Below are 21,230 nucleotides of genomic sequence, written 5' to 3' on the forward strand. Positions count from 1 at the left end.
ACATAAGAAATAGGAGCAGGAGTAGGCCATCTAGTCCTTCGAGCCTGCCCCGCCATCCAATAAGATCATGGCTGATCTGTCGTGGCTCAGTTCCACTTCCCCGCCTTCTCCCCATAACCCTTAACCCCCTTGCCTATCAAAAACCTATCTACCCGCGTCTTAAATATATTTAGTGAGGCAGCCTCCACCACTTCAACGGGCAGAGAATTCCAGAGATTCACCACCCTTTGAGTGAAGAAGTTCCTCCTCAACTCTGTTCTAAACTGCCCCCCCCCCCTTATCTTGAGGCTGTGCCCTCTAGTCCTACTGTCCTTCCTGAGCAGGAAGAGCCTCTCCACCTCTATCCTATCCATCCCATTTATCATCTTATATGTCTCAATGAGATGTCCCCTCATTCTTCTAAACTCTAACGAGTACAAGCCTAGTTTATTCAGCCTCTCCTCATAGCTCAACCCCCTCAACTCCGGTATCAGCCTAGTAAACCTCCTCTGCACTCCCTCCAAGGCCAAAATATCCTTTGTAAGTACGGCGACCAAAACTGCAGTTGAGTTGGATGATCAGCCATAATAGTAATGAATGGCAGAGCTGTCTCGAAGGGCCAAATGGCCTCCTCCTGTTCCTATCTCCTATGTTTCACCTGTGACAGAACCAACAAGCTGGTGTTTGAGGATGGCCCAGTGCCAAAATGCAATGGATCTAATAGAATTTGCATGTGTTTACAAAACTGAACAAAGCAGTCAAATGCAAAGTTCATCCTATGTGGGTGAAAGCTTAGCAGAATTGGGAAAGAATTCAATCTTCACGAAGCTAGATACAGATGGTAGTTTTTGGCTACTACAGTTGTGATCCGGCAGGTGGTAAGTGCCGTGCAAGCCATTACCCAAAAAGGAAACTTGACAAGTGACTGCAAGTATTTTCTCATGGCAATATACAAATCAAAAGCAGGCACAAATTCCAGTAAAACTTCAGAGATTTTAAATATTAAAATTGAAACATTTATTAACAAAAAAACTTTAAACAAGATTACATTTACAACATTAAAATTGGTCTTGCAGAACAATTCCTCAAAAGATCCTTGCTTGGTTAGACTCCTTTAGGCAACAGTCTTTGTAGAAATTTAGTCTATTAAATTCTAGTAGTATTACCACAAGGCACAACCCATTGTTGCTGTAGGGAAGGTATTTCTCAGTGCTTCTCTGTCTCTCCCACTCGACTAGGAATTCAAGACTTTAAAACAAAATGCCACTTTCTGGAACAATCAGACACTGATCTCAAAATGGCTGAAGGTTGTTCGCTTCACTTCACAGTTTTATCTCAGCCCAGAATACTCTTCTCCACGAGCTCTTACGTGGCTACACCTAGTATAACTTCTCACTTTTAAATATGTTTTTCTCTTTCATCTTTTCCCCGTTGCCCTTATCCTTCTTTGAAACTTACTTGATATAAACAGCTTTTATGATCCCCTTATGGCCACCACCTTCAGATAACATAGAATTTAATAACATTGCCTTACTTTATTGCCTTCTAAGTTGTAAACTGCTTCTTAGTTTCCTTTTAAAATTCAGCAGCTAAAAACTAAAATCCTCAATTTACTCCTAATGCGTATTTCCACCCAGCTGTCAAACATCTAACTTGGCCCTATTCTCTTCAAATGCCTGCCTCTCACACCAAGCCCCGTTGATGTCCTCAACTTTGTAGACACTCAATCTCCAGTTCAATTAAATTAGTCATGCACAGAGACACAGCCTCCACGACCCTGCTTTACAAAATACCACAGTGGACCCCAGAAATATTTAGAAATAACATTTTCTTTACACTACCCCTTGATGAAGAATCTAAGTTTCTAATAAACTTTGTTACACTGGGAGGTTTTATTTTCAGTAAGAAGTCTCACAACACCAATTAAAGTCCAACAGGTTTATTTGGTAGCACAAGCCACAAGCTTTCGGAGTGCTACTCTTGTACTGCTTGTGGCTTGTGCTACCAAATAACCTGTAGGACTTTAATTGGTGTTGTGAGACTGCTTACTGTGCTTACCCCAGTCCAACGCAGGCATCTCCACGTCAAGGTTTTATTTCAACAGATTACCCATTAGTATCATAACAGTGCCAGAAATCTTTGAGGCTAGTTTGAAATATCTTAGGTGCTCTGGATTGAGCATGTGGATGATGTCCTGATACATGTTGCAATGCCTACGTGAAGCGGGGCTTAAACTCAATAACTAACTGATTCTTGGAGCTAACTATCAAATTTCTTGGGCATAGTGTGAATGCATCTGTTGTCAGATTTGCTCCACAGAATTTGGGAGCAATTGAGGAGTTCATGGGTATGGTAAACCAAATTGGAAAGCTCCTGCTGAACATAGCTGTTGTTGATGAGCCACTGCATGATACTGCAAGGAAGCATGACAAGAGGGTTTTGAAAAACAACGGATGCTGATATCACCTGAAATCTTTGTTCACTATGAACAAGATGTCATTGCTGTAGATGTATTGTCTACAGGATTGGGAGCTATACTCTTTCAGATACAGACCGATTGAACATAGAACGTAGAACACTACAGCACAAACAGGCCCTTCGGCCCACGAGTTGCGCCGATCACATCAACACCTACCAATCTATAGACCTATCTATAACCCCCAATCCCATTAAATCCCATATACTCATCCAGAAGTCTTTTAAAAGACCCCAGCGAGTTCGCCTCCACCACCACTGACGGCAGCCGATTCCACTCACTCACCACCCTCTGAGTGAAAAACTTACCCCTAACATCACTTCTGTACTTGCCTCCCCACACCTTAAACCTGTGTCCTCTTGTAGCGACCATTTCAACCCGGGGAAATAGCCTCTGAGAATCCACCCTATCTATTCCTCTCAACATTTTATAAACTTCTATCAGGTCACCTCTCAACCTTCGTCTCTCCAGGGAAAAAAGTCCCAGCTCCCTCAACCTAACTTCATAAGGCATGCCTCCTAGTCCAGGCAACATCCTTGTAAATCTCCTCTGTACCCTTTCAATAGCTTCTACGTCCTTCCTATAGTGAGGCGACCAGAACTGCGCACAGTACTCCAAATGAGGCCTGACAAGGGTCTCATAAAATTGCAGCATTACCTCCCGATTCCTAAACTCAATCCCTCGATTAATGAAGGCCAGTACACCAAACGCCTTCTTGACCACATTCTCCACCTGCGAGGCCGATTTAAGAGTCTTGTGGACCCGGACCCCAAGATCCTTCTGCTCTTCAACACTACTAAGACTCCTGCCCTTGATAGTGTACTCGTTCATCCCATTGGTTCTGCCAAAATGGACGACTACACATTTATCCGCGTTGAAGTCCATCTGCCACTTCTCCGCCCAGTCCTGCATCCTATTTGTGTCCTGCTGCAACTTTTGACATCCTTCCAGACCATCCACAACACCACCGACCTTCGTGTCATCAGCGAACTTACTTACCCATCCCTCCACTTCCTCATCTAGGTCATTTATGAAAATGACAAACAGCAATTCTGTAATTCAGTCTATGAAAGCATAGACTGAATTACAGCATCCCATTCACCGATAGAGACTGAACGGTAATTGAGAAGGCAGCATTAGATGCCATGGGGGCTTGTGAAAAAGTTTGATTATGTTCTTGATTGATAAGGAGAAAGTGATAAATAGACTCAGCAGTGGAGGTTGATAAGGCACTAGCACCGGCTCAGCTGCACCCAAGGATATTGAAGGAAGTGACAATGGAAATTGCAGAGTCCCTGGCAATAATCTTCCGGTTTTGCCTAGATTCCGGGGAAGTGCCAGAAGACAGGGAATTTCAAATGTGGATCTGGTGAACTGGCGCGACAACAATAATCTCTCCCTCAATGTCAACAAAGTGAAGGAGATTGTCATCACCTTCAGGGAGTGTAAAGGAGAACATGTCCCTGTCTACATCACAGGGGACGAAATAGAAAGGATCGAGAGCTTCAAGTTTTTAGGTGTCCAGATCACTAGCAACCTGTCTTGTTCCCCCCATGCTGACACTACAGTTAAGAAAGCCCATCAGCGTTTCTACTTTCTCAGAAGACTAAGTAAACTTGGCAAGTCAGCTATGACTCTTGACAGATACACCATAGAAAGCATTCTTGTTGCAACACAGCTTGGTATGGCTTCTGCTCTGCCCAAGACCGCAAGAAGCTACAATAGGTTGTGAATGTAGCCCAATCCATCACGCAAGCCAACCTCCCATCCATTGATTCTATCTACATTTCCTGCTGCCTCAGCAAAGCAGCCAGCATAATTAAAGAACCTCAGACGTTCTCTCTTCCACATCCTTCTGTTGGGAAAAAGATACAAAAGTCTGAGGTCATGTACCAACCAACTCGAGAACAGCTTCTTCCCTGCTGCCGTCAGACTTGTAAATGAACCTACCTCGCATTAAGTTGATCTTTCTCTACACCGTAGCTATGACTGTAACACTACATTCTGCACTTTCTTGTTTCCTTCTGTATGAACGGTATGCTTTGTCTGTGTAGCATGCAAGAAACAACATTTTTCACTGTACACTAATACATGTGACAATAATAAGTGAAATCAAATGTTCACTTCCCTGTTCGAAAAAGGTTGCAAGAACAGCCCCAGCATTTAAAGGATAGTCAGTTTAACATCAGTTGTGGGCAAGCTTCAAGAAACAATATTAGGGATTGAATTAATAGTCACATGAAAAAATTTGGATTGGTTTGGTATAGGCATAGTGGTTAGCATTGCTGCCTCTCAATGTCAGAGATCCGAGTTCAATTCTGGTTTTGATTTTCATGCCTGGTTCCTTTTTTAAATTTTTTTCAAGACTGAAAAATTTGCCAGGTTTTTGCCCACTCTCTTAATCAACATCCCTTATGCCCTCTTAATATTTTACTTTCCTGCTTGTCTTTCTGAGGACAGCAAATTTAACAACCATGCCTTCAGTCCCTTCATCCAAATGATGTATATGAATTGTAAAACATTGTGCCCTTAGAACTGATCTCTGTGGCGCACCACTTATCACATCCTATAAAATAGAACTTTTTTTCACAAACCTTTTAGCTAGCCAATCTTCAATCCAAAACTATGTTACCCAATACCATGAGCTTTTATTTTATGTAATAACCTTTGTGGTAACTTATCAAATGCCTTCTGGAAATCTAAGTACAGTATCTCCACTGGCTTCAGAAAGGCATGTGAAACCGCCACAGTATTTGTTTCTATATTTAAAAAAAATGAAATCAGAGGGGGCAAGGTAGTGTACAATGAGGAGAATCGGAGACAAGGGTGGGGGGAGATGTACTTTAAAGGTTTAATTCTAGCTGTGATATGCTGATTGGCACAATATTATCTCATCGTAGGAAATGATGCAACATCTCATGATCTTGCTGTTTGTTTGGACCCCATGGCAAAAAAGCCATAATAAGTGATTTTCCAATAAAGTCAAATGTTTTCCTTATGTCACCAAACTCAGTTAGAATATCAAGGATATTCCAACATGAGACTAGGAAGGGGTTGCAGCAGTGTTTCAGTGGCATATTCCGAGAAACAGGTTGGCAGTTGATATCTTGAAGTGCCACTGGTGTGATGACTGATGTCGTCTGCTGTGGAGTTGGCTGAGCCCAGCTCACCTTTTCTTGGTGCTGGTACGGGCGGGAATTGGTAAAACTGTGCTGTCATTCTTCAGACTGCAGTTGTACGGTTGCCAGTTCTGGCTTGTCAGTGCACTCCTTGCTTTGTGGTGAGTGGTAGGGGCATTTGGAAGCTTGTTCCAAGCCACATTCCTCATTTGGCTAAGATTATCTGCTATGCTGCCCAGTGAGTTGATGACATTGAACACAGAGGCCTATTTGGCAGCTGTTTGAGAGGCTATGTGGCAGATGGCTTTGGAATTGCTAATTCTTATGTGCAATTCCTATGAACATATTCGGCATTCTGTAAGTCAGCATTAATTGCATGCGGATTTACACTTGCCACCACATGTTGGATACTTCTGGATAATCCTACAGTGACACCACCAGCCACTTGTGCTCTGAAAGTGGTATTTTTAAAAAATAAATTGGACTATTGAGATAAAAAAAATGGGCTGCTGAGAATAATGGCAGAGTGTTTCATCAACTGGAGAGTTGGTTAATCTACCTCCTTGGAATGTGGTTTCCACCATCACTTTTGCCAGTTGCTGCTTTTGCCTTTTTATGCTCTGTGCTTCAGTCCCCATACTGCCTTCCTGCTGAATACCTAAATCATCTGAGTTTGATGCCCCATGGCCTAGGAGTTGCCTGGCTTCTGATGGCCTTGAATGCCGAGAACCAGCTACTCCAAAGAGTGAAGTTGTTGAAAAAAGATTCCCCCACCCCACCCACCACCTTTTGTGGTTTGTTCTTTCCTGTTGAACATAAGAACATAAGAAATAGGAGCAGGAGTAGGCCATCTAGCCCTTCAAGCCTGCCCCGCCATTCAATAAGATCATGGCTTGATGTGAAGTGGATCAGTTCCACTTTCCCGTTTTCTCCCCATAACCCTTAATTCCTCAGTCTATCAGAAACCTATCTACCCATGACTTAAATATATTTAGCAAGGTAGCCTCCACCACTTCAACGGGCAGGGAATTCCAGAGATTCACCACCTTTGAGTGAAGAAGTTCCTCCTCAACTCTGATCTAAACTGCCCCCCCTTATCTTGAGGCTGTGTCCTCTAGTACTGCTATCCTTTCTAAGCAGGAAGAATCTCTACCTCTACCCTATCCATCCCCTTCATTATCTTATATGTCTCTGTAAGATCCCCCCCTCATCCTTCTAAACTCCAACGATTACAGACCCAGTCTATTTAGTCTCTCTTCATAGTCTAACCCCCTCATCTCTGGTATCAGCCTAGTGAACCTCCTCTGCACTCCCTCCAAGGCCAATATATCCTTCCGCAAGTGCAGCGACCAAAACTGCACACAGTACTCCAACTGCGGCCTCACCAGTACCCTGTACAGTAGCAGCAAGACCTCCCTACTTTTACATTCTATCCCCCTCGCTATAAAGGCCAACATTCCATTCACCTTCTTGATCACCTGCTGCAACTGCAGACTGGGTTTTTGTGACTCGTGCACAAGGACCCCCCAGGTCCCTCTGCACCGTAGCATGCTGCAGCTTTTCGCCTTTTAAATAATAATCCCTCCTACTATTATTTCTGCCAAAGTGGATAACCTCACACTTGCTAACATTATACTCCATCTGCCAGGTACTTGCCCACTCACTTAGCCTATCCAGATCTCTCTGCAGACTTTCCACACCCTCTATGCAATTTGCTTTTCCACTCATCTTCATGTCATCAGCAAATTTCGTCACCCTACACTCAGCCCCCTCCTCCAGATCATCTATATAAATGGTAAACAGTTGAGGCCCCAGCACCGATCCCTGCAGCACCCCAGTAGTCACCCCGCCAACCAGAATAGCACCCATTGATACCAACTCTTTGCTTCCTATTAGACAGCCAATCCTCTATCCACGCTAAGTTGAGATATGCTATACTCAACATCCACGCTATGTTGAGTATAGCATGTGGCGAGTGTTCAGCTCCAGATGACGAGCTATGGCTGTGAAGTGTTTTAGGGACATCTTGAGGTCATGAAAGGTAGTATGTAAATGCCACTGCTTTTCTTTATGCTCACAGTTTTTAAAAAAGAACCAATTTACTATCAGCATTTGTTGGTAAGAAAAAGTCTGAATTAAAGCTTGTACGTCCATGTGTTGAATCATTCTGAGTCTGAATGCTTTGGGGGTGATGTATGACTGTTACAGCATTGAATATAGTTGAAAACTTGGAATTGAATTGCCAAAATATTTGGAGAATTACTAACCAACAGTACAAAATGACATGCTCCTTCAGAATAATTTTTACATTTTGTTTTGATGTAAACCTGACTGGCAATACGACAGGAAATATTGTGCAAATAAAATAAGAACATAAGAAATAGGAGCAGGAGTAGGGCCATCTAGCCCTTCGAGCCTGCCCCGCCATTCAATAAGATCATGGCTGATCTGTCGTGGCTCAGCTCTACTTTCCAGCCCTCTCCCCATAACCCTTAATCCCCTTGCCTATCAAAAACCTGTCAATCCGCGTCTTAAATATATTTAGCGAGGCAGCATCCACCACCTCAACGGGCAGAGAATTCCAGAGATTCACCACCCTTTGAGTGAAGAAGTTCCTCCTCAACTCCGTTCTAAACTGCCCCCCCCCCTTTATCTTGAGGCTGTGCTCTCTAGTCCTACTGTCCTTTCTGAGCAGGAAGAGCCTCTCCACCTCTAACCTATCCATCCCATTCATCATCTTATACGTCTCAATGAGATGTCCCCTCATTCTTCTAAACTCTAACGAGTACAAGCCTAGTTTATTCAGCCTCTCCTCATAGTTCAACCCCCTCAACTCCGGTATCAGCCTAGTAAACCTCCTCTGCACTCCCTCCAAGGCCAAAATATCCTTGCGTAAGTGCGGCAACCAAAACTGCACACAGTACTCCAGCTGCGGCCTCACCAGTGCCCTGTACAGCTGCAGCAAGACCTCCCTACTTCAACACTCCAATGTCTTATCTGAGTAGCTATTCCTCGTGTGGCTGAAGAATGTTGGCAGGTTATTTGTTAAGGAGGGCATAAAACGAATTGAATACGCAACTGGTATCTTTAAGAGCATTTAACTGTGCACTAACCATGAATCTAACATGGGATGTGTGTGACCTCGTACCATTTCCTATCCAGGAAGAATGGCTTTCTAACCTACCTTACTTCCATTGAATCATTCCATCAGATTTCAGAATAGGACACATCCAAGTGTAAGACTAATGTTTTCACATTATGCACAGTTGAAAAACATCCGAAGAGGGAATTAAAACTTTATGCCAATCTTGGGTTTCAGATTAAAAAGAGACTGATCCACAGCCCTGTCCAGCTGTTTCCCTTCTCCTACCTTTCTTTTATGGAAGATTTGTAGCATTGTGCTGTTCTTAGTTAACTCTGTAAGGAAGCTGTATATACATCATGGGAACTGCACGAGACAGGCAGAAAATGGAACATTTTAGGAAAATTGTTCTGTGTGGTCCTTAGAGTAAATAGAACAGTACATTTTTTAAAAAGGGGACACAAACAAAAGCAAGGAGGAGATGTTAGGGGTAAGTTTTCCACTCAGAGTGGTGAGTGAATGGAATTGGCTGCCGTCGGTGGTGGTGGAGGCGAACTCGCTGGGGTCTTTTAAAAGACTTCTGGATGAGTATATGGGATTGGGGTTATAAATAGGTCTATGGCTTAGTAGGTATAGAAGTGATCGGCGCAACTAGTGGGCCGAAGGGCCTGTTTGTGCTGTAGTGTTCTATGTCTATGTCTATTCTATGGCGGGCATTGAGCTTTGTACGGTAATCCAGTAATGCAAGTGATTACCGTTAACCAACTTGCAAAATCAAAAGAAGAAGCTGATTTAGTTTTGAAGAAAGCACGTATATAACAACATTAGGTGTCAAACAGAAGATTGCAGACAATTTTCCAATTCCAGGGTTCAGTTGACAGATTGCTGGAACTTTGCTGCGGCAGCTTACTTTGTTACCTCAATCCTCATGATTTGAATTGCTGCCCTGTATCTACTGCTAGTCAACCCCAGGGCCTTGCCATAATCGTCACAATAAGGAAGAGCATTATAATTAGCATTAAGATGACTGTTTGGCAAAAGTAATTTTATTTACATTGTGTACAAAATAAATTTAATCTTGTTATTGATATGTTACAAATTACTCTCACTGATGTGTAGGGATGATATGGTTGGTAAATAAATATACTGAATTCTGTCACTTTCTCAAAAAGTTTCCACATAAATGGAAAAAACTGAATTTGCTCAACATTCTCATGTTATCTGCCAAAGTAAGACTACAGCATTGCACAAAGCAGTCTGAATGTTCTCATGAATGATGGCATGATTTAATAACTAAAAAAAAACAAGATAGTTTAAAGAAAATAGATGGTAATTCGGCTGAGAATGATCATGGTGGGTTGAACAAAACAAAAACTGAGTCCACTATTTATTATATTGACTGGTAATTTTCTCCTCCCCCACACCCCCAAATTAGTGCCAAATGTATACATGAGGCAATAGTTAAACTACAGATCAGTCGAAAAGTTAGAAGCAATTTATGATTCAATGTTGTTTTGAACCTCCTTCTTATAGATTATTCCTAGGACCCACATTTAAAGGTTGCAGACTCCCTTTATTACAATACAAAAAGAATCAGAAATGTATTTTAATGCATAAAAACATTTTGCTTTAAAAAAGAAGAGAATTTCCGTGACACTAAGATAAAGGATCCATTATGGGTAGCTATTTTGTTCTGGGAAGTCTGAAATATCAAACAGTTTTAAAAGATGCAAGTTTGGGTGGACAAAAAAAACTGTATTAAATATTCCATGTTTAGAGGCAGTTTGTGATCTTGTGAGATGAACATTTAATTCACAGTTATTGTGGAAAAGGATCCTTGAAGACAGCTGACTTATGATGCACGTCATTCAATCTTCAGATGCATTAATTCTGGAAAATAAAACATTTAAAAGCATGTGGAATCTTTGGTTTTATCAACAGAGGCATTGAGTACAAAAGCTAAACTTTGATAAATCACTGGTTAGAGCCTAAGTTGGAGTATTATGTTTACTTCTGGACACCAAACTTTGAGAAGGATGTCAACACCTTGGAGAAGTTGTAGAAGAAGCTTATTTGAATGATACAAGGGATGAAGAGCCTCAGTTTTGAGGGGAGACTGGAGAAACTGGACTTGTTCTCCTAAGACCAGACTGATTCAGAAGTGTTCAAAATATTGGTTTAGATAGGTAAATAAGGAGAAAATTGGGCAGGTGGAAGGTAACCAGAAGTCACAGATGTTATGATCCCAGCTGTTGGTAATACTGAACAAATCCGATTCCAGACTGAAATCTGGCTTCTTGGATTCTTAAATTTATTTTAGAAACTGTGGAGGAAAGTTACTGAACAAATTTGCAGGAGTCTGCTGATTAACTTCTGAAACAAGAAAATGGAATAATATTACACTGGACAAAAATGTTAGAAAGATTTCAATACAAACATTAGACAGCAATTCAAATTGCCATTATTCTTTTACCAAGAACAACACAGCACGGGAAACAGGCCCTTCAGCCCAATGAGCCCACGCCGCCATCTTAACAATGTGTTTTTCCTCCTCCACCCTTGACCCACGTCTATGCTTATGGTACCCCCATTGGAAACCAGATTAAGGGGAGAATAATTTAGGGACAGTTTGTTACACCAGTCAGCCTAAGAGCACACCCTTGGGGCGTGGGAGGAAACCCATGCAACCACAGGGAGAATGCGCAAACTCCCACAGACACTGGCCCAAATCCATGTATCTGCACAGCAAACAGTGATAGTCACTGAGCTGTTGTGGTGCCCATCTGCTGGTCCAGTTTTAAGTGTACACAAACGACACAAAGTACTAGGCTACTCTCGAACTTTCAAGAGCAGCCCACGTATGACCCACCGTGTGTATGCGCCTTGTTAGACAACAAGGTAGACCGACACACCTGCGGAGTAAAAGAGAAAAACATCAACACATGTAACAGTTGATTTCCAGGAACGTCCTGAGGCCCTGATCCTTATTTAAAATAGTCTCCTATAACCCTCCATCTCTATTTCGCTCACGTGTCTAAGTAAACCTTAAACAAGTACAGCGTGCCTGCCTCCACCACCTTACTTGGCAGTGCATTCCATACCCCCACAACCCCCTGTGTGAAAAACCTCCCTCTAGCATCCAAATTATACCTCTCCCCCCTTCACCTGAAGCCCGTGGCCCCTCGTGATATTTGTCTCCAGTCTAGGAAAAAGCCTGCCACTGTTCACTCTATCTATACCCTTCATTATTTTGTACACCTCTATTAAATCCCCCCCTTAATCTCCGTCTTTCTAAGGAAAACAGCCCCAATTTACCCAGTCTTTCCTCATAACCCAGCCCTTCCATACCAGGCAGCATCCTGGTAAACCTCCTCTGCACTCTCTCCAGGGTCTCCACGTCCTTCCAGTAGTAAGGTGACCAGAATTGGACGCAGTACTCCAAATGCGGTCTAACCAACGTTCTGTACAACTGTAGCATTAGATGCCAGCTCTTGTACTCTATACCCCTTCCTATAAAGGCTAGCATACCATAAGCTTTCTTTGCAACCTTCTCCACCTGTGTTGCCACCTTCAAAGACTTGTGCACTTGCACTCCCAGGTCCCTCTGCATTTCTGTACTCTTAATAGGTCTACCCTTTATCATGTAACTCCCCTCCACATTATTCCTTCCAAAATGCATCACCTTGCATTTATCAGGATTAAATTCCATCTGCCATTTATCTCCCCAATCTACCAGCCTGTCTATATCCTGCTGTGTCGCCTGACACTCCTCCTCACTGTCCGCCAATCCTGCCATCTGCAAACTTGCTGATCACACCACGTATGCCCTCTTCCAAGTCATTTATATATATTACGAATAGAAGAGGTCGCAGGACTGAGCCCTGTGGCACACCACTGGTCACAGACCTCCAGCTAGAAAAGGACCCTTCCACTACTACTCTCTGTCTCCTGTTACCTAGCCAGTTTTCAATCCATCTGGATACTTGTCCCTGTATCCCATTTTCAACCTTTTCTACCAGCCTACCATGAGGAACTTTGTCAAACGCCTTACTGAAATCCATACAGACGACATCAATGGCTTGTCCTTCGTCAACCGTTTTTGTCACCTCCTCAAAAAATTCTACCAGATTCGTAAGGCAAGACCTCCCCTTAACAAAGCCATGCTGCATATCCCTAATCAGATTGCAATGCTCCAAATGCATATACATCCTATCCCTAAGAATTTTTTCCAACAACTTTCCTACCACTGACATCAAACTCACCGGCCTGTAATTACCAGGGTTATCCCTACTCCCTTTTTAAATAGCGGTACCACATTAGCTATCCTCCAGTCCTCTGGGACCTCACCTGTGTCCAAAGAAGAGACAAAGATTTGCATCAGAGGCCCAGCAATTTCATCTGTCATCTCCCTAAGCAGCCTGGGATAAATACCATCAGGCCCCGGAACTTTATCAGTTTTTATGCTGCCTAAAAACCCTAACACTTCTTCCCTCGCAATGGATATTTCTTTCAACTGGCCTACAGCTCCCTCCAAGACAGTACAAGACACCAAGCCCCTCTCCTTCGTGAAAACTGACGCAAAGTATTCATTCAGGATCTCCCCCATTCCCTCAGACTCTAAGCACAGTTCCCCTCCTCTGTCCCTAAGAGGACCGATTTTCCCTCTAACCACCCTTTTCCTAATATAAGGGTAAAATGCCTTTGGATTTTCCTTAATCCTATCCACCAAAGCCATTTCGTGTCCCCTTTTTGCCCTTCTAACTCCCCTTTTGAGCTCCCTCCTACTGTCTCCAGCAATATTTTTATAGACACACAAACCGGTGAAGAGTTACCACTAGGTTAACATAGACTTCTCATTTAGGGATGGCACTACTGGAAATGTTGCTTTCTGCTGAATTCCTGAACATTCACTTGATGCTTCTTCCTCGATTTGTATCTCTCCCCAAGACCTCAAAACTGTATGCTAAACTCATTGTTTCTTCAACTGCTGAGAAAACAAATTCCCTAAACTCAGTCTTGTAGTAGCACCTAGGCTAAACTGATCACATTACTGAGTCCCATAACTGATTATTCAGTTAACTATTGCCCCAATAGCCTTGATGTTTGTCAAGAGAGCTTCTAATCCCTGTTTTCTTTCTCTGATGCACACACTGAACTCCTCTCTTCTCTATGTCTGTCTCCCTGGATCACAGTCATTGGGCAACAGTAAAGCTTTTCTACTCAGTGCTTTATTTCCAAAATCACTGAACTTTCAACCCCTTTTAACCTTTTTTACTTCAGAGGTTGTAAGTTCTCATTAAAAATATCATTAAAAACAAACCCAGACCTGAAACCTCAGTTACAATTCTCACAAGTCTCTCCAGACTCTGTCACCAAGGTTCATAAACAAAATCTAAATGAAAAACTGAAACCGTTTTTACCTTAACACACAATATATAAAAAAATTCAACTTAAAAATCATACATTGTTCATAACACAGATTTATGGATAAAGAATCAGAGGCACCAGGAGGAAACATTTTGTTACACGGCATTGTTATAATGTAGAATGCACTGAAATGCAAATGAAAAGATGGAGGAAGCAGATTCACTGTCCAGTCTCAAAATGGAATTGGGTAGATACTTGAAGAAAAAATTTACATAGCTTAGGGGAAAGCACATGGGAGTAGGAAAAATTGGAAAGCCCTGCCAAAGAGCTGGTATAGTCATGATGGGCCAAATGGCCACCTCCTGAGTTGCATTATTCTATGAAATATTTCCAGGTCTTTATCTTTTTGTTGTTGGAATTTAACTTTATACAGTAATGTCTTAGATTTTTTTTTCATTCAGAAAAAGCATATATAGAAGGGTTTCATTAAATGCTGCGTCCAATTTTTGTTTATGAGGTTATGTTGCAGACAATGAGGTGTGATGCGTCATGGTGTCAAAGGTGTTGGTGACAAAATAGCATTTAACATGTCTGTATATTTGAGCAAGCCTGTTTGCTGATCGAAGGTTGTCATTCAGCAACATTAATTCTGTTCCTCTCTCCACTGATGCTGTTTGATCAGATTATTTCCAACATTTTCTGTTTTTAGTTCAATTTTTCAGCATCTATAGTGTTTTGCTTTTATAACCAAAATTTTTTTTTAACTACATTAAATGATCAGTCAGGGAATGGGGAGGACAAAGATACAGTCTAATTTTACTCCACTTTCTGGAGAAAAGCTACGCATCTAGTTCTTAGATTTGCTATTTTGGACAGCAGCTAAATTTCTGAAATACTATTATGTATCACGTGGAGCTTTTTTGTTAAGAAAATCACTACAAAGGACCAAATGTTACACAATAGTAAAAAGCATGAAAGTTTGAAGATGTTATCTTGAACTCCTTGTTAGTTTAGAAGAGCAGTGTTATGACTGGCATATTGAGTTTCTTCACGAAACATTTTCCCTTTTCTGCAGGTGAAACCAGGATGGAAGCTATCTTGATGAGACTGAAGCAGCTCACCCCTACTGAACTCAGACAAGAAATTCTCAATGCTGGATTGAACTATGGACCCATAACCTCAACAACCCGCTTCATTTTCGAGAAGAAGTTAGCGCAGGTTTTGTTGGAGCACGAGGGAGAAGCAGATGGGACAGCTGAATTCACCACCGATTCAGCAAAACCTGAAGATCATGCATTGTGTAGCCACTTCTCGGGTGTATCTGATAGCAGCTCTGCTGCATGTTCTGGTGGATCCCAGTCATCTGGAACTGCCAGTGCCAACAGAGTTGGACATTCTGGGTATGATGTGGGATTGAACCCTCCAGATGAGGCAGCATTGTCAAAAGATATAGAGATGCGTGATTTACAGAACAGCACTGAGCAGGTGTTGGGAAGATCAACTGCCACTGCTTCACTTTATTATGGGGTTTGTCCAGTTTGGGATGACATACTGTCCAGGAATGGTGAGTCCCTTAAATTTATTGTTATACCACATACAACCTTATCAGAATAAAATACAAGAATAACCTTATCAGAACTGTATGATTGATCATAATTTGAGTGGAATCTCAAAGTTCAACTTTGGAATGCCACAAAATTCTCTTTCCTTCAAGATCACCAGTCCATCTCCTAAAGAGTTATATGCACTCAACTGTTGAACAGTGTTGAAGGAAGGAATTGGATTATGTAGTGGGTTATAATATTTTCCATATGCTTCTGCGAGCTGGTTTCAAATGTAGGTGAAAATATTGGGATAGAGATCTCTGTTCTTTGATCTTCTCTGCTTGGGCAGTCCCTCAGGATCAAGGATAACTTGTTTCTACTCTGGTTCAATAGGTTTGGAGATGGCTGATAAATCCAATGTGATCTTCAGACCCAGCCACATGTGGGGCAGATAATGCTTGGAGGGTTGTGAACATGGATTGTTTGGAAATTTGTGCACTTCCTCTGAGGCCTTGACTTCGCCTCTTCATGTTTCCGACGAAGCCTCTCAATGTATTGGTGCCTTCATTGGAACATAGGATTTAGGAGCAGAAGTGGGCAAATTCAACCTTTCGAGCCTGGTCTGCCATTCAATCAGATCATAGCTGATCTGTCCCTGATCCCTCCCCACCTGTTCCCTATAACACCTCATCCTTTTTTTTAAATTTAGAAATGTATCTGTTTCCTTCTTCAAACCATTTAACGATTCAGACCCTATTTGCATTGGAACAGCGAGTTCTACAAATACACCATCTTCTATGATAAGTAGTTCATTCTCATCTCCGTTTCAGTGAACCTTCACCATTTTGGTCAGTCTGAAGGCAGGGTCTCTAATGAGTTGGCAGGTATGTTTGACTGCTTCAGGGATATTCGAGGACATCCTGAAAGCATTTTGGGGGTGGGAGGTTGAGGAGGGGGGGAGGTCCTCATGCTACAACCTAATTCTAAGTAGAGCAATTACTTCGGGAGTCTGGTGTCAGGCATACAAACTGCATGTCCCATCAAGTGGAATTGTTTCTGAATGTTGGCTTGAGAGAGGGTACTGCTGTTGGATCTCCTTTCCTGCCATCGGATTTAGAGGATCTTGCGAAGGCACTGCTGGTGGTACTTCTCCAGTGCTTTGAAGTATTTGCTGTAAGTTGTCCAAATCTCTGAATCATATAGAAGTACAGTAATCACTGTTGCTCTGCAAACCATGACGTCCTGGTCTTCAAATACTGTTTTCCTCAGTCAGATGAAGGTTGAACTGACAAATGGGAGGCGATGATGAATTTTGTTATCGCTGCCTGACCTTATTGAGAGGAGACTCCCAAGGTAAGGAAAATATTTTTCAGGACCTCTGTTGATCGACAGGGATGGCTGTGGTAGCTTGTTGGTAGAGGACCTTGGCTTTATGAGAGTCTAGTGAATGACCCATTTTCTCATGTGCTTCAGAGAAGGAGTTGTTGATGATCTGAAACTCAACTTCTGAGTGTCTTTTGTATATTGAAGTTCTATGACTGAGATTGGAAGTGGTTTTGGATTGAATATGGCATAGGCTGGACAGTTGCCCATCTGTTCTGTAGTTTATGCCTGTGGCTTATATATTGTAGATACGGTTTTATGATTCATCTAGTGAGAATCACACTTTGCATGTCGTTGTGGAGTAGGCAGAGCATGGTGACAAATTTCCTGAGGTCAGAAAAGATTTGAGGAGGATGTTCTATAAGTCTTGACAATTGACAAGTTAAAGGCTTTTGTCAGCTGGAAAAAGGCCATGCATAATGGTTAGTGCTTGTACTTTTCTTGAATCTGCCATGTAGTAAAAATCATGTCTATGGAGTCTCTCTGAATGAAAATCCCATTGCCATCCTGGAAGGAGTTCCTTGGCTGTTGGTTGTGAACAATCATGCAATGATGTCAGACAGCAGAGAGATGTCTCTGTCGTTACTGCCATTAGACTTGTCTCTCTTCTTAAATACAATCTTGAGTGCAAAATCCCTGAAATCCCAGAATGTGTTGTTGTTCTCTGATGAGGAATATGGAGTTGTGCCTGGAGCATATCTCTGCCAAGGTGACCAAACACCCTGGATTTCTTGAGACTGTCCTGTATTTGAGATGCTGGGCATGTGTCATGGGCTGTCTGCATCTAGCAACGTGCTTGTCCTGTGTTCTTGATCACTGAATTTTGTACAAAATTGCCTCCTAATAAACTCCACCTGCACCAGCTCTTGCAGCTTCCTCTTGCCCCTCTCTCACTGTTATAGGGCTGCCAGGTGCTAGAACTCCCTCCCCAGTTTAGGTATTCCTTAATTTATTTTCCTTGAGTGTTGGTTACCTAGATCTCTGCCTTGGTAGGGATTCTGTTTGCTCAGGGGACTTTGTTTTTCAACTATCAAGTGGGTTTTTCAACTTTCAAGTTGTTAGTTTAAACAGCCTCTGTCTGATGATTCAAAGCCATCCCCCAACCTATCTTGCCAAATCTGTTAAATATCTGGAAAAGTCTTGGCTATGGATTTTCTCTCATTTGGTTTCAAATGTTGGACTTCATTAGACATTTAAACCATGTTTCTAAATTGGACTACATTGGAATAGAACCTTCATTCTGTCTGCTTTAGTTTTTCTCTTCTTCCCTGATCTGTAACTTGTGGGAAAAACCTTGACCTGCATCATTTTTCAAGTGTGGCTTCAAATGCCTAGATTCCTCTTGACATCAAGAAGTCATTTTATCCTTTGGACTACACTGGCTATACTGTAAGACCTAAATTCTGTCTCCATCTTGCTAATATTCCCTCCCTCTGATATATAACATTTAAAGTATTTTGGGTCAGTCTTCCCCACCACTGCAGTGATTAGGGGATTTCACTCTTGCTGACCTGTGCCTGACTACTGGTTTGATAGATTTTTAGCTGCAGCCTGGCTACAGGTCACATTCACACCTGCATATGACCATGTACCAGCTGTGCTCATGTCTCTCAGAAGAGCCTGGCCTCCAGTGATCTTAGAAACCTCTTGCTATTGGACCAATACCCTACACTGTTGAGCCCACATGGTAGTCATAGAGGTTTACAGCATGGAAACAGGCTCTTCAGCCCAACTTGTCAGCATGCTATAACTAGTCAACTTTTAAAAAGAAATTGCATGACCCTTGTGGACAACCTTAACAATGCCATACCTGGTGCTGCCATCATAACTCAGGAACCCAAGCACTTTGACAACCACATTGCTATCCTGTGAGGTATGCAGGAGAAGGTCAGCTGAAAGAACAAGGTGGCAGATACACCTTCTGGAATGGCCTCCAGAAAGAGGAATTACACCTCCATGATGTGGGTTTTGCCATAAAAAATGAGCTTATCTGCTGCCTCAGCAACTCCCATGGAATAGGTGGGCTCCTTATGACTGTCTGCCACATCCTAATGAGGAATCAGCATGCTGCTGTTAGCGCCACATAAGCTGCTACGCTTGAGGCAACATAGACCAAGGAGGGAATTCTACATCAACAATGAAGGTTTGGTTTTTCAAGCTTAGCCTTCAGCACCTCAGAATATTTTACTGAAATCAAAGACCTTTTGTCATCCGAGTACAAATTTCAGGTGACTGGATGTTAAATCAGTGTAATATCTTATGTTTAATGGCCAGATTTCTCTCAAAATCTATTTTCTTTTGCTGGTCTTAAATTCTGAGCTGTATTCCTGAATTGGCTCCTTAATCAGCAAAGCTGCCATGGAGGTATTAGGGCTGATTCAGTTTGTGCAGTATGAGCTAGTAACTTCAAATACCACTGATTCCTGTTACTCCCTTCTGTGTGCTGGTCATTCTCTACAACATATCCACCATGTTATTTTTGAAGCATTTCTGTGCTTGAATGTAAAGATTGAATTTGGCCACACAAACATGAAATTGTGCTGTGTATTAATGTTGGGAAGAGGGCATGAGTGACTGATTTTCTGTTTTATTATCTGCTATTTTTCTTGGACTTTTAAATCTACTTCTACGTTTTTAAGTTTTGCTTTAAGTTTTTTGTGAGTGGTAAATGGATATGAAACAAAGCAGTACCGGTAGGAAGGGGAGGAATGGCTGTCTTGATTCTCCAGTTGTAAGCAATAAAATAAAACAAGCTTACTCCAACTTGTAAATCAAAGAAAAATGTTTAATAAAGAAACTTCATTACTCCAACACTTGAGGCCTCGCCCTCAGCCATTCCAAGCTCCTCACGATTCCCAACAGATTCTTATTTATACTGAGTCAGCTGACCACATCATTATTTTGTTATTGGTAACATAGTTTACTGGGCCAGCTGACCCTTACAGCATGTTACCATTGGGCAAATTCAAATGCAGTTTATCACTGAAATACCATAAAACAGCCACTGTTGTTGAAGAATCTCAGATATCATTACTTGCAGTTCAGTCTGAAAAGGGGCATTTCAGTTTGAAAAGCCTTGCTGGTTGTTTAATTTTACTTGTGGTCAAAATGCTGAGGCTGGCCTGAACTGAGGGATACTCCACATCACGCCAGGCTAAATCGTCACCTTGACAGGTTTTAACTCCATAACACCTTACAGAGGGAAGTAAAAAAAGGCAACAGGGGTAAAGAATGGCAATGGAAGTCACTGAAGCAAAGAACAAAGGAAATTACAGCATAGGAACAGGCCCGTCAAGCCTGCACCAACCATGCTGCCCTGTCTTAACTAAAACCCCCTACCCTTCCAGGGATCATATGGTTCTATTCCCATCCTATTCATGTATTTGTCAAGACGCCCCTTAAAAGTCACTATGGTATCTGCTTCCACTACCTCCCTGGCAATGAGTTCCAGGCACCCACCACCCCCTGCGTAAAAAATCTGCCTTGAACATCTCCTTTAAACCTTGTCTCTTGCACCTTAAAGCTGTGCCCCCTAGTAATTGTCTCTTCCACCTTGGGAAAAAGCTTCTGACTATCCAAGTAAATTTTTTTTAAACATCGTGACAATGGCAAAGATGTTTTTTGTCAATTGTTTGAAATCATGGGCACAGCTGTAATCTTTGGCTATTAATCTGGTCTGTTTAGATCTGAAGGTAGGTTCTGCCACATGAATCTGAAGTGGGTTGGAAAGGCAAAGGTCAAGACCTTGGGGCATCAATCCACCGAAGGAGACTTTTACATGAACAGTATTTCCTTTTAATATTTAGTCATATCTAAGACCTTTTCATTTTGTGGTCTGGGACATTTACTGTTGAATATTGCAAGTGATTAGCAACAAATCCTATTCATTTCAGTGCGATCACTGCAGTAGGATCACAATTCTCTATCAGTTCATGGAAACATTGAGAATGCAGCAATACTCATTTGTTTACTGGAACAAGTCACCTGTATGCTTTATTGATAAAGGGAGCGGGAGCTCAACAATTTAAAAATGTCAATTATTCATAGTAGAAGGAAATGTCTTTTGAAGCAGTACATGTCACATCCTTTTCAGTTTAATAAAATGCTGTTGTGGTTTGAAGTATAATGTGACCTCCAGTTTAAAATCTTGATATGGTTTGAGTGCTGCAGTAGGTAAGAAATAAAAAATGAACTGAAAGAAAATAATCCAAATATATATAGGATCCAGAGTAAGTGAAAGGTTTGTATCACAGGGAGGGGCTCAGTCTTTATGAGTTATG

The 21,230-nt window shown here is 41.9% G+C and overlaps 1 protein-coding gene across 1 annotated transcript in view; it reads left to right on the forward strand.

Moving 5' to 3' along the window:
• The window catches only part of ankle2 (ankyrin repeat and LEM domain containing 2), a 60,961-nt gene that overhangs the window by 9,940 nt on the left and 29,791 nt on the right, over positions 1 to 21,230 (forward strand). The window contains exon 2 of the mRNA XM_080208025.1: positions 15,099 to 15,587. Within this exon, the coding sequence (XP_080064151.1) occupies positions 15,110 to 15,587 (478 nt within the window). The 5' untranslated portion in view covers positions 15,099 to 15,109. The remainder of the gene's footprint in view (positions 1 to 15,098; positions 15,588 to 21,230) is intronic.

Source organism: Carcharhinus amblyrhynchos, chromosome 20 (assembly GCF_965287045.1).
Source record: "Carcharhinus amblyrhynchos chromosome 20, sCarAmb.v2.hapA, whole genome shotgun sequence".
Taxonomy (NCBI): domain Eukaryota; kingdom Metazoa; phylum Chordata; class Chondrichthyes; order Carcharhiniformes; family Carcharhinidae; genus Carcharhinus; species Carcharhinus amblyrhynchos.